Consider the following 13855-nt stretch of genomic DNA (forward strand, 5'->3'; position numbering starts at 1 on the left):
ATCTGAAGTCCTCACAGGAGTTGGAGTCGTCTCTTCACAGGTGATGGTCATCTGAAGTCCTTGCAGGAGTTGGAGTCGTCTCTTCACAGGTGATGGTCATCTGAAGTCCTCGCAGGAGTTGGAGTCATCTCTTCACAGGTGTTGGTCATCTGAAGTCCTCACAGGAGTTGGAGTCGTCTCTTCACAGGTGATGGTCATCTGAAGTCCTCACAGGAGTTGGAGTCGCCTCTTCACTGGTGATGGTCATCTGATCTGCCTTCACTAGAATTTTGTCCATTGGGGAATTTTCTGAAGAATAGGCCATGGAGCCATGACATTATGTGATGATGTGCAAACAGAAAAGAAGAGAATGTGGGTTCGATTTCATTTAATTTCAAAATGATTCATTGTCAAATGCAAGCACACATCCTATTAACCTGTAACACTTTCTTTAATGAATTTACTTTTTGAAGGAGTTCCTTGAGTAAAGGTCTAACTGTTGATCCTGATCTCTCAAGACCAATAGAAACCAACCACATGATGACTCTTTCACTGAGGTCCTTGGCAGTGTTTAAGCATCTCCTGATGTTAGGAGGAAGGTGCTTAAACAGAAGGGTGGAGACGAATTTACCACCCACTTAAATGTCAAATGGCCACAAACAAACTTCATTTACCAGTTTCATAAAGAATGTCTTACCATTATGAGTCACCTGGGCAGCATATATTGTGAGTCTGTGTTACGAGACATAGAGATGCTGTTTTGAGAAAAGCAGTCGTGACATATCCTGATCTGCAGGGTGTTCCATGAGCTGCCATGGCTTTTCAAAATTATTTTTTTCCTATAAATGTAATATGATGTAATTCCAGCATCTTTCTCATAATCTCCTTTGAGATGAGGGGTTCAGCGCCTGATTAGAGAGTTTTAATTTTTTTATATTTTCCTGTTATAGACTAACTAAAATTTCAAGACTTCCTTTGTTTTTATTTATAAATTAGTCACTTGTGTCCACTTTACATATAGGTTCACTTTCACAGGACATTAATGTTTATCATTGGTTTGCAGGCAGGTGCCACAGGTAACTAATACTGGAATTAATTGTATTATTATTATTAAAGCTACACTATGTAACTTTTCTGTCTGCCAGAGGTTGCCTATTCAAAACAAAGGCGTAGTTTGATGATGCCAGGTTTCAGCTCAGAATCTTGGGACATGTGGTCTTCATCTCACAGCCGGTGGAAAAGAATCTGGATAGGACTCGGGCAGAAATCATGTTCATGGATGTGGTTATTAACGTTACTGTAGTGTGAGGCAGAGCAGGACCGAGTGTTGCAGAGCTGAGCAAGGCCACTGGAGCGATTGTTGTGCAACACAGACGGCTCGCGACCAGCAGGACTTTTATTATGAAGAGACATAGTCACAGGCGCCATTTCCACTTTTACGGTCATGAGTATGAACTAACGCAGCTCTGTTTATCATGTTAGATACATTTAAAGGTGTCATGAACTGCCTTTTTTTATACTGTTGTCTGAGGTCAATTAATGTCATCTGTGTGTGTTTTACATTCAAAAACATCATAACTAATAAGTAATAGGCTATTTTCTACACTAGTTTTGAGGCTCTCTCCTGAACGCTGGGTTTTTTAATGGGCGTGACGCACTGGAGACTTGGAAGTAAATGCCCACAGCTAGGATTGGATAAGATTTGCATATTTAATGAGCTTCGGCTCCCCTGACAGTTCAGTTCACATGAGGGAGAGATAGTTTTGAGTTTCTTAACTTTTTAGAAAAGTTTTGAAGTTTTAGCTCTGAAACTTACAGGATTTTCTTATATTACCAAAACCTTTTATATATCAAAAGCTCAAGGGTAAGTTGATTTCTCAATTCATCACCCATTTAAGTGTGTTTAAAATGATGTTATGAAGTTACTCTGCATTCACTCAGCGGCTGCTGTGACACTTGTTCACACTGCTAAGAGTAAAGCGCTTCTGCAGAATAAAATATATAACACAGGCCTAGTGGGTTTTGGATATTGTACTGCAAAAATACTACATAGTGCATCTTTAATATACCATAGAGTTATGGTTGTGCTCTTGTGGGTTGGGTTTTGTTTGTTTGTTTGTTTGTTTTTTTAAATAAAGTTTGATAATTTAATTTTGATTAAAAAAAGAAATATGTCAGAGTATGGGTATATATTATTGAGAAAGCTCCTATAGTGAGACTGAAGGGTATTTGTGGCTATGTTTTATGAATCATATTCTTAGAAAAGTGAATGTACTAAAGGCTTCAGGGAAAGCTAGGCAACTAAATAAGTTATTAAAAATGGCTTGGTTAATGTTTTTCTTGTCTTGTCACATTGACAGTTATGAATCATGTAGGCCTACATGATATATTTTCAATTAGTTTTTTAAAAAGAAAGAAAGTTTTTTAGCTTCCATCTTAGATTATGTCAATCTTTTAACATTTCTATCATGAAACAGTTGTCAGTTATTAAATGTTTATCTTGTTTAGCTACTTGCATCTTTTACTTTTATGAACTGAAATGAATTGCACTGGAATTTGTGCTCAGACGCTTGTGTGAATAAAAACCTGCCTACTTTGATTTGATTGCTCATCTCAAACATGTCGACAGCTGCTTTTGCACCATCGGGGCGAATGGTTAGAGTGGTAAGGAACGGTTCCAGTTGAGCCTGGTAAACATGGTTGGCTAACCCGTGCTGAACTGTGCTAGTGGAATCTGTGAAGTGATGTCGACACTCATGATTGGTCACTTGCCTGTTGCCTGGCTATCAGTTTCTGTAGCTGACAAAGCACTATAATTGAGCGACGTAAACACACACACACACACACAAAATATTAATAATAATAATTTGAATCATCCTCCATAACGCAGCCGCTATTTACATCTCATGTTGTCTGTAAATTCTTACCATAGTTTCTGAGGTAAGAAAGTTTTAAAAAATAATAACAAAATAATATTTTGTTTAGTACTTCTACCTTTGTAGATAATGTTGTAGTTATATCAGGTCAAAATGTAGTTTCTCTAGTAAAGAATTGTGTATGAACCTCCTGCTAATTTCAAAGCACCATGCTAATACATCCAGCTAAACAATGGACAGTGGCGGGGTAGGTTATAACGCATGGTTTGAAACAACCATCCACTTAAATACAACTAAGAACATTGTTGTGGTTTTAATTATTCTACAGAATGCTTATGTTTATGTTAATTTGTTCGTTTTATAACAAACCATATTTTATCCCCCTTCTAATCCATTTCTATCCCCCTTCTCTGCTCCTACCCATCACAGGAAACATTCAGCATTTTTACTTTCTCAAAAAAACTCATCCTGTATGATTTATAAGCATTTTGAAAAATGGGGAATGTCCTCATATTTCACCCTCTCCTTGTAATTCCTATGTCATACCCATGTCATTATACACATTTGTGTCCTGATATTTCACAAAAACAAGCACATTTGAATGTTCTTGTACAAACATGCACAATTAAACACATACATGCACACACACACACACAATATGCACATACACTCCACATATTCAGACATATTTTATTGTTGCAGCCATTCATTTAAAATAAAACTGTTTTTGTGGCATATCACCTAGCTGGAGTACCCTTAGTTTTTGTGCATTTTGCCTACCTGTTACAACTTACCCAGTATGTGTTACAACCCCAGTACCCCAGTAGTGGGCTAGGTTGTAACAAAGGGCCAATTTGTATTTGTCATCATCTCAAAAAGTCTGTGATATAGATGTGGTACTGATTCACATACGAGGGATGTTGAGTGACGTCATCCAGAGCGACAAACATGAAAGGAGTGATAAGCTGGGTGAGCACACCTGTGGACAATTTTTAATTGTTTTATGGTTTTAAAAGGGGTAGGGGAAGAATAATGCCGGTCCCTTTGTGATAATGCATTGATGAAGACGTGTGTGAGCTGTATTTGAGCCTGTAGGGTCCACGGGGGAAAAAGAGGTTGTTTGGTGGCATTTGTGGCTGGCTAGCACCACCAGCGCTGAAGAAAACCGGGGTACCACTTATTGGCCCGGAGGTAGATAGTGGGTTAACATCTAGTTAGAGAGGAAAGGGAACATAACTGGACCCCGACAGGCTTCACTCAGGAAAACTTCCCCAAATATTGCCACGGAGGGGAAGGTCGTGTCTTCAAAGTGATGGCGGGGTGTTGTCAGACATGGACAGGAAAATCCGAAAACATTTTATTCATTTATTCATTTGTGTATTGTCTGTCATGTTCAGACGTGTGTGCCCATGTCCTGTTAAACGCTGTATGCTGATTATGTGTACTGGTTATTACATAGAGATCAAGGGATTTATACTAAGAGGTTTCTAATGAAGTGTGCTGTGTCTAGGATATTTTCCACTATTTATTGGTTGCTGTGAAGTTTGAGAGCCCCCAACAGCAGTAGGCGGCACGGGTGGAACAGATCCTCCAACTGGAGAAGGCGAAACCCCTGGATGAGCCCTCTCAGTGGCCCTGCTGATTTCCAGGATGACCGTATTACATTGGCGGATAGACTCAATTGTCTCAAAAATTGACGCAATAGGCTCGGCAATAATATCTGCAGACACTGCAGACACTTCCCCTGAGAGTAGTTTATGAACTTGGGTGGGCAATACAGGGGTAAAAGAAAATAAATCCGTTTCACTATAATTAGACGACTCATCCAATCCCTGTTCATCAGTGACTGACAAATTGCTGGAGTCTGTATATTTTTAATGATTAAATGCAAATATTCTATTTTTAAAAGTTAATAATTGTATTTTGACAAAATATTTTAGTTTGTCTTGGATATTTGGTTGATTATATCAGGTAACATTTTAAGCTGTCATATGGTCATGTTACATTATACCTCACCTATGGGGCATGTTATATCATTTCACTTCCATTCTCTCGGGGTAAATCAAGAAAAAAGTATACACTGACTGTATTAATCAAACAAAATACCACATGATTGTACTAGACATGTGAAATTAATGTGGGGGGAAAATAAATACTCTGAACCCCAAGTGGATTTACACAAACCGAGAAGCATTAGATAGTGCCCCGCTCTCCCCTAGTTTTAGGTGCTGAAGAAAAAAGTGTTACAACCAATCCGGGTCTCCCCTACATTTACTCAGCTGTTTTGGTAATGTAAACAAGGCTCTCCTGATGGAAACAACTATTTAAATTTATTAAAATGTCATTTTAAGTAACTAGAGGTGTGTGCCTAATTTAAGTAACTCAGCATTGAAATTTGGATGAGGTGAGGTGAGGTGAGCTGAGCCCTCATCTGCTGCCAGCCAAATATCAACAGATGCCAAATATGACGATTACTTAACTGCAGACGTGGGAGTGTTTCACCTTCACAAGGCTGACATTCAGTCCCACGCTCACAGCTGAAGAGGACAGCATGAGCCACAATCTTCATTTCCTACAAGAGTTTGACTCATTAAGGCAGGGTTTAACACAGGGAGATCTGAGTACAGCTCTCCTCTTTTAATTTGGTTTTCAGTACAACCCCAAATCAGAAAAAGTTGGGACAGTATGGAATGTGCAAATAAAAAAAAAATAAGTTCTTTTTAAAATGACTTTGACTATGAACACAATGAACACTTTATTACTATGAACACAAAATATTTAATGTTTTGTCTGGTCAACTTCATGTCATTTGTAAATATGCATCCTTTCCTGTCATTCAGACCTGCAACACATTTCGAAAAAAGTTGGGACAGTAAAGCATTTACCACTTTGTAATGTTGCCATTCCTTTTCACAACACTTAAAATATGTTTAGGGACTGAAGACACCAAGTGATGAAGTGTTTCAGGCGTAATTTTGTCCCATTCTTCCTGCAAACAAGTCTTAAGGTGGGCAACAGTACGTGGTCTTCGTTGTCGCATTTTGCCCTTCAAAATGCGCCACACATTCTCTATTAGAGACAGGTCGGGACTGCAGGCAGGCCAGTCAAGTACCCGTACCCTCTTCCTGTCAGGGTTCTGCCCTGGCAGCTCTGTCTGTTTTGTCTTTGTTTAATGTTTCTATGTTTGTGTTGTGTCTTAGTGCATGGATCTGTCTCTCTTTGTGTCTGTCATGTGTTCCTCTTGTCCTGCCTCCTTGTTTACTGTTACCACGCCCCCTTGTTTAGTCTGGTCTAGTCCTCGTTTCACTAATTGTGCTCACCTGTTCCTCATGTGCTCTGGTCCCTTTATATTGTGCTACCTTCCCTCATGTCTTTGCTGGTTCGTTGTGTATGTTTGTGAGCGTTTGCTTGTGCGTACATGTCTCTAGCTCCTTGTCTAGCCTAGTCTAGCCTTTTCTAGTTTTAGTGTCTCCTGTTTTTCTAGCTTTGAATTTATTTTCAGTTTTTTCTTTGTTCCTGAGTTTTTGAGTCTAGTGAAGTTTCTGTCTTTATTTTTGCTTGTTTTCTCCAGGTCTTATTTTGGTATTTTTCTTCTAGCCTTATTGTTTAGTTTTCTTGGTTCTGATAGCTTACCTTTTTATTTTTCCTGTTTTCCACTTTTATTTTCTCAGTTCAGTCTTTTTATAGAGATTGGTTTTGTTTTATTTTTCTTCGTTTTCTAGCTCCAGTTTTTATTTTAAGTTTTTGTTTAATTTAGTCATAGTTCTTAGTTTGTCTGTTTCTTGTTGTCTTGTCTAGAGTCTTGTCGTGTGTGTGTCCTGTGTTGTTTTCTGTCCAGTGTTTTTCCCTGGCCGCTGTCTCCGCTGCCTGTCAGCCAAGACTCCTGCTTCGGTGAGAACCTCAAGCCTCAGGTTCCTGCCTGGATTGGTCCAACCCCGCCCTGCCTGGTGTTGCCTCCCAAGCTGTCGTGAAGTTCATTGGCTGCCTGGACTGGTCTCAGTGGTCATCCTCCCCTGCCCGTCATCGTCGTGTCTTTCCCCTGCCCTGGTGTTTGGACTGTCACTCATCCACTACCCCATTGTGTCTGTTGATCTGTCTTGTTAATAAACTGTCCTTGTTCACTCTGCATCTGGGTCCTCCACTTCCTGATCCCTGACACTTCCTCCACAGTCAGGACTTTGTAATGTGTGCAGAATGTGGTTTTGCATTGTCTTGTTGAAATATGCATGGACGTCCCTGGAAAAGATATCTTCTTGTCTCGTTCAGCATTAATGGTGCCTTCACAGAAGTGCAAGTTACCTTTGCCAAGGGCACTGACACAACCCCATACCATGACAGAATCTGGCTTTTGGACTTGTTGCTGGTAACAGTCTGGATGATCCTTTTCTTCTTTGGTCCGGAGCACACGGCGTCCATTCCTCCCAAAAAATACCTGAAATACTGATTCATCTGACCACAGTACACATTTCCACTGTGTGATGGTCCATCCCAGATGCCTCCGAGCCCAGAGAAGTCGACGGCGCTTCCGGACACTGTTAACATAAGGCTTCCTTTTGGCACAGTACAGTTTTAACTGGCATTTGTGGATGTAACTATGTATTGTGGTACATGACAAAGGTTTGCAAAGTAGTCCTGAGCCCATGTGGAGATATCGCTTATAGATGAATGACGATTCCTGATGCAGTGCCGCCTGAGGGATCGGAGATCACGGTTGTTCAGCTTAGGCTTGCGGCCTTGTCCTTTACGCACTGAAATTCCTCCAGATTCCTTGAATCTTGTAATTATGTTATGCACTGTTGAATGTGAAATATCCAAATCTCTTCCTATCTTTCTTTGAGGAACATTGTTTTTAAACATTTCAATAATTTTCTCAAGTATTTGTTGGCAAACTGGCAATCCTCGGCCCATCTTTGCTCCTAAAGGATTAGATCTTTCTTGGATGCTGCTTTTGTACCAAATCATAATTTCAATCACCTGTTGACATCACCTGTTTCAAATTACATAATTTAACCCTTTTACCTCATTACTAGCCCTAAATTGCTCCTGTCCCAACTTTTTTTGAAATGTGTTGCAGGTCTGAATGACAGGAAAGGATGCATATTTACAGATGACATGAAGTTGACCAGACAAAACATGAAATATTTTGTGTTCATATTGTCTGCAATGAAATACAAGTCAAAGTAAATTTAGAAATCACTTCTTTCTTTTTTTATTTGCGTTTTCCAAACTGTCCCAACTTTTTCTGATTTGGGGTTGTAGAAGTTAGTAAGAGATTCTCTGCTATACACTGCTTTATACCATCTTTTTGACAGCTGCTACTTTGTAAATGTAACTTGTTTTTAATATTCTTTTTCCTTTTAGTCCATTTGCTTTCTCCTCAGTCAGAAAGATGCGAAACAATACTCAAGCAAACACACGATTGCCTGACAGCTTTTCATTCATTCCATCCTTTTCTGCTAATCTTTAAAGGGTAAAAGGTAATATAATGTTTGAAGTTACTTCAGGCCTACTTACTTCTGGTCAAAGTTGTTTACAATAAAAGAGTATAAATGTTCACAGTCTGTACTTCAAGTCTAAAGAAAAGCAGAAAGATATGGAGCTAAATCAGTAATAAAGATAAAGATAAATACACACACTACATTCACATATGCACACACAGGATTTATAAATGCACACACAGGATTCATAAATGCACACAAAATTTAAAAAGCACAGAAGATTCACAAATGCATACAAAATTTATAAATGCATACAAAATTCATAAATCCACATAAAATTCAGAAATGCTAAGAAATTTTAACAATGCTCTCAAGATTCACAAATGCACAGGGCAAGATTCAGAAATGTATTTCTGATGTACACACAAATATACCTTGATTTACAAACTGCTTGCGGTCTGTGAACTTCATTGCATAATGTATAAAGATGTAGAATATGGTCACTCATAATAAGGCGTTATTTGCTATATGAGTTCTAATAAACAGCTAATATAGTGATATACAAGCTGTGTTTTGCGCGCGTGAGTTACTATTGCCATTGGCAGCTGACAAACAGCAACAAACTCAGAGAAAGAAAATGCAGGCATCTGCCAGAAGAAGTCCTCCACCGCGCTAGCCAGCGCTTGTGTTCGTGCTCTCCTGCACCACCTGTAGGCTATATCGCGATGTGTAAACACGTTCATGTGATTTGCTTATAAGTTAACAATCCCCCATGTGGGGTGCGTTCTTGTGATTGGCTAAAACAAGGGCGATATCTGATTGGTTGCTGATCATTCCCTGTTTAAAAAGGGCATTTGTTTGTCGAGCCAAGTCAGGGGAGTCTTAAAATTCACACACAAATGCAGTTAAGTTCACAGACCGCAAGCAATTTGTAAATCAAGGTACAGTTGTGTGTGCATCAGAAATACATTTCTGAATCTTGCCCTGTGCATTTCTGAATCATTTCTGAAGCAATTCTGAAAATGACTTGCTGATATCAGCCAGAGGTCAGATGAGAATGAACAGACTAGTTCAGCTGATAGAAAGGCAACAGTAACTCAAATAAGCACTTCAATCGGGGTTAAGAAGAGCATCTCTGAATGCACAACACGTCCAACCTTGAAGCAGATGAGCTACAGCAGCAGAAGACACTCCTGTCAAATAAGAACAGAAAACCAAGGCAATTAACATGGCTCACCAAAACGGGCCAATAGAAGATTGGAAAAACATGGTCTGATGAGTCTGGGTTTAATGAGTGCAGGGTCAGAATTTTACGTTATTAACATGAAAGCATGGATCCATCCTTCCCTGTATCAGTGATTCAGGCTGCTGGTGGTGTAATGGTGTGTGGGATATTTTCTTGGCACACTTTGTGATCCTTAGTATGAGCATCTTATAAATTCCACAGCCTGCTTGAGTATTGTTTTTTGAGCATGTCTGTCCCTTTATGACCACAGTGTACCATCTTCTGATGGCTACTTACAGCAGAATAGAGCACCATGTCACAAAGCTCAAATCATCTCAAACTGGTTTCTTGAACATGTAAGTGAATTAACTAAATTCAAACGGCCTCCACATTCACCGGATCTCAATCCAATGGAGCAGCTTTGGGATGTGGAGGAAAGGGAGACTGAGGAGAGCTGTCAGTTAGATTAAAGTTTGCCCATGGAGAGATGCGGCAGCTGTGTTTTATATTTCTTTTTAGTCTGTGTAAAGGATTGGCCTTTTCCACTTGAAAAATGTGTTATCTAGAAAGCGATTTAGTTTTTTATTGTTTAAAATAAACTCCTCTCCGAGGCATGACGCCAGCACCCACTGTGTCTGTCTTCGCTCACCCCAACAGCTGCACAAAGCTTGTTTTCTTTCTTGCACCAGAGTTCTCAATTTTACACAAACACCACCGTTTGCATTATGCCTGTAAGTAAGGCCTTATACAGGTCCTTCTCAAAAAATTACCATATTGTGATAAAGTTCATTATTTCTCATAATGTAATGATAAAAATTAAACTTTCATTTATTTTAGATTCATTGCACACCAACTGAAATATTTCAGGTCTTTTATTATTTTAATACTGATGATTTTGGCATACATCTAAAAAAATTAGCATATTTCATCCTACCAATAAAAGAAAAGTGTTTTTAATACAAAAAAGTCAACCTTCAAATAATTATGTTCAGTTATGCACTCAATATTTGGTGGGAATCCTTTTGCAGAAATGACTGCTTCAGTGCGGCGTGGCATGGAGGCGATCAGCCTGTGGCACTGCTGAGGTGTTCTGGAGGCCCAGGATGCTTCGATAGCGGCCTTAAGCTCATCCAGAGTGTTGGGTCTTGCGTCTCTCAACTTTCTCTTCACAATATCCCACAGAATCTCTATGGGGTTCAGGTCAGGAGAGTTGGCAGGCCAATTGAGCACAGTAATACCATGGTCAGTAAACCATTTACCAGTGGTTTTGGCACTGTGAGCAGGTGCCAGGTCGGGCTAAAAAACCAAATCTTCATCATCTCCATAAAGCTTTTCAGCAGATGGAAGCACGAAGTGCTCCAAAATCTCCTGATAGCTAGCTGCATTGACCCTGCCCTTGATAAAACACAGTGGACCAACACCAGCAGCTGACATGGCACCCCAGACCATCACTGACTGTGGGTACTTGACACTGGACTTCAGGCATTTTGGCATGTCCTTCTCCCCAGTCTTCCTCCAGACTCTGGCACCTTGATTTCCGAATGACATGCAAAATTAGCTTTCATCCGAAAAAAGTACTTTGGACCACTGAGCAACAGTCCAGTGCTGCTTCACTGTAGCCCAAAAGTGTCTTGACCTGGGGAATGCGGCACCTGTAGCCCATTTCCTGCACACGCCTGTGCACGGTGGCTCTGGATGTTTCTACTCCAGACTCAGTCCACTGCTTCCACAGGTCCCCCAAGGTCTGGAATCGGTCCTTCTCCACAATCTTCCTCAGGGTCCGGTCACCTCTTCTCATTGTGCAGCGTTTTTTGCCACACTTTTTCCTTCCCACAGACTTCCCACTGAGGTGTCTTGATACAGCACTCTGGGAACAGCCTATTCGTTCAGAAATTTCTTTCTGTGTCTTACCCTTTCGCTTTGAGGGTGTCAATGATGGCCTTCTGGACAGCAGTCGGGTCGGCAGTCTTACCCATGATTGCAGTTTTGAGTAATGAACCAGGCTGGGAGTTTTTAAAAGCCTCAGGAATCTTTTGCAGGTGTTTAGAGTTAATTTGTTGATTCGGATGATTAGGTTAATAGCTCGTTTAGAGAACCTTTTCATGATATGCTAATTTTTTGAGACTTTGGAATTTTTTGAGAATTTTGGGTTTTCATGAGCTGTATGCCAAAATCATCAGTATTAAAACAATAAAAGACCTGAAATATTTCAGTTGGTGTGCAATGAATCTAAAATATATGAAATTAAAATTTTTATCTTTACATTATGGAAAATAATGAACTTTATCACAATATGCAAATTTTTTAGAAGGACCTGTATCTTCACTTTTTACCACTGTGAAGTTGCCTTGAAATAACCTGCATTATAAAAAGCGCTATACTTGACATTACTTTTATGACCCACATGGACGTGTTTATGTGCACTACTATACTCGCATCTTGAAATAAATCCCAAACACAAAATTTGCCAAGCAGAATTATTTTATTTGCTGAAGCAAGAAGCAAGATTATTTTTCAAATGCATTTTACAACTCCATCTAAGCATACCGATTTTTAAAACAAAGGATAGAAGATCTTGATACAGAATCACATGGGAAATTAGTGAATGTTACTGCATAACTGTTAGATCTCTCTTGAAGGCAGACAGCGCTCGTCTATGGGAGTGTGTCCTTCCCCTTTACAAGCATAACACTTATTCTCACTCACACAGCGGAAGAGAGGAACATGAGCCACAATCTGCTTAAACTTGGTCTGAAGATCTTTTTCAGTGTCAAACTTCCAGATATCCTTGAAGACAAAAGCTTTAATCCCATCGTTTTCTTTCCAGTTTTTCAGAGCTTCTATAATGCTGTGACGGCCTGTCGCATCCAGACACGTGCCAACACAGGGAGAGTCCAAGGTGAAGAAAACAGAGCAGCCGTCTTTTCTTTTATTCAGAAGTTTGCTCATGGGCGAGTTTCCAGCAGGATTCAGCAGGAGAGACTCTGAATGCATGTTGTATTGCTTCTTTTTGTCAATTACAACCTTTCTAGTTCCTGCGGCGATGAGCTCTGAACCTTGATAAAGTGCGTTTGAGTCGTCTTTAATAGCATTTCTCACGTTCTCAGCATTCTCTTGAGTCAGGAAGTTGTTCTGATTAAAGTTCTGTTGACACTGATCCTTCGGCACATTGATGGCAGTAGCGTACTGACGGGGATGTCCGTCTTCATCAACCCTCTTATAGCTGGAAAATATTAAACAAAATCAATAACTGACTAATGTTTTGAATCCATGACCATTTGTCCGACTGCTTTTCATTTCCTCTTTGTTGCTCTACTTCCTCTTTGCTTAACTTTAAACTTTGAATTTTTCATTGACACTGGAGAGAGACTTACTTCTGCTCAAAGAAGTTAATAATACGGGCAAGAGTTTTGATGTCAACGCTGTCGTCTTCAACACTTTCTGTCCAGTTGGGAAGCAGGAAGAGCAGCAGGAGTCCACTCAGAAACACAGTGAACTTCTAAACACACAAAACACAGTACACACAGAGAGAAAAACAAAACAAATTGATTAATATCATATGCATATCCATTATGATAGACAAACAAACCAACACCACTTCTATTAATTGCTTGTAAATCTTGAATGTGACTGACCATGTTTGTTGTTTCAAATCTTCAAGCTCAGAGATGCTGTAAGTCTTCAAAGAAGAAAGAGTGATAAGAGTGAAAGAGGAAGGGGGTGATATTTATTCTGAGTATGGACCTTCCCTCCTCTAAAAAAAAGAAAAGAGCACAAAATTACTAAGAAAACTGGCTTGATCACTGACTTTAACAATCTTGAATAATGTCATTGGCTTTTTGTGTGTGTAAATGACTCAATAAAGAGCACTTTATTTTAGAACAAATATTATATTATATATTTTAATTAATGTCTCATCATTTTAAACAGACTTGCCAATAATTTTTGGATTTTAAAGCAATATGTCATGTGACGCACACGCACCTGAAATCAGTGGCTAGCATGTGTAACTTTTACTTATTCTGCAGCAATCGTGAAGAGTCGCATTCACAGTTTAAAACTTCCAGGATTCTGCTTCTTGAACTTTTTAACTACACGTTCTAAGGAGCGGTCACATTAACCATTGTTCTCAGTTTCTAGCTAATTTTTATTTCATTAGGAATCCGCACAATCGAGAGATTCACGTGAGGGCGAAAAAGTTCCTCGGGCAACAGTGTAAAAGTAACCCAATTCCATGGGCTAGGTCACATGGTGTTGCTGTGCTTCAGGCAACCCGAGTTAGAGTCCTGGTGTGAGGTTTGGGCTTCTCAAGCCAATATTAAAGTTTATTCACAAAC

At 39.6% G+C, this 13855-nt stretch overlaps 1 protein-coding gene across 1 annotated transcript; it reads right to left on the reverse strand.

Annotated features, from left to right (window-relative positions):
• Positions 1–11981: 11981 nt before the first annotated feature.
• LOC137085318 (uncharacterized) lies at positions 11982–13262 on the reverse strand. The gene is made up of 3 exons (XM_067451865.1): positions 13154–13262; positions 12893–13017; positions 11982–12741 (listed from the first exon to the last, which is right to left on the reverse strand). The coding sequence occupies exons 1-3, from the start codon at positions 13154–13156 to the stop codon at positions 12141–12143; spliced, it is 729 nt and encodes a 242-aa protein (XP_067307966.1). The 5' UTR covers positions 13157–13262; the 3' UTR covers positions 11982–12140.
• Between the last annotated feature and the right edge of the window lie 593 nt (positions 13263–13855).

Source organism: Pseudorasbora parva, chromosome 8, assembly GCF_024679245.1.
Source record: "Pseudorasbora parva isolate DD20220531a chromosome 8, ASM2467924v1, whole genome shotgun sequence".
In the NCBI taxonomy this organism is placed as follows: domain Eukaryota; kingdom Metazoa; phylum Chordata; class Actinopteri; order Cypriniformes; family Gobionidae; genus Pseudorasbora; species Pseudorasbora parva.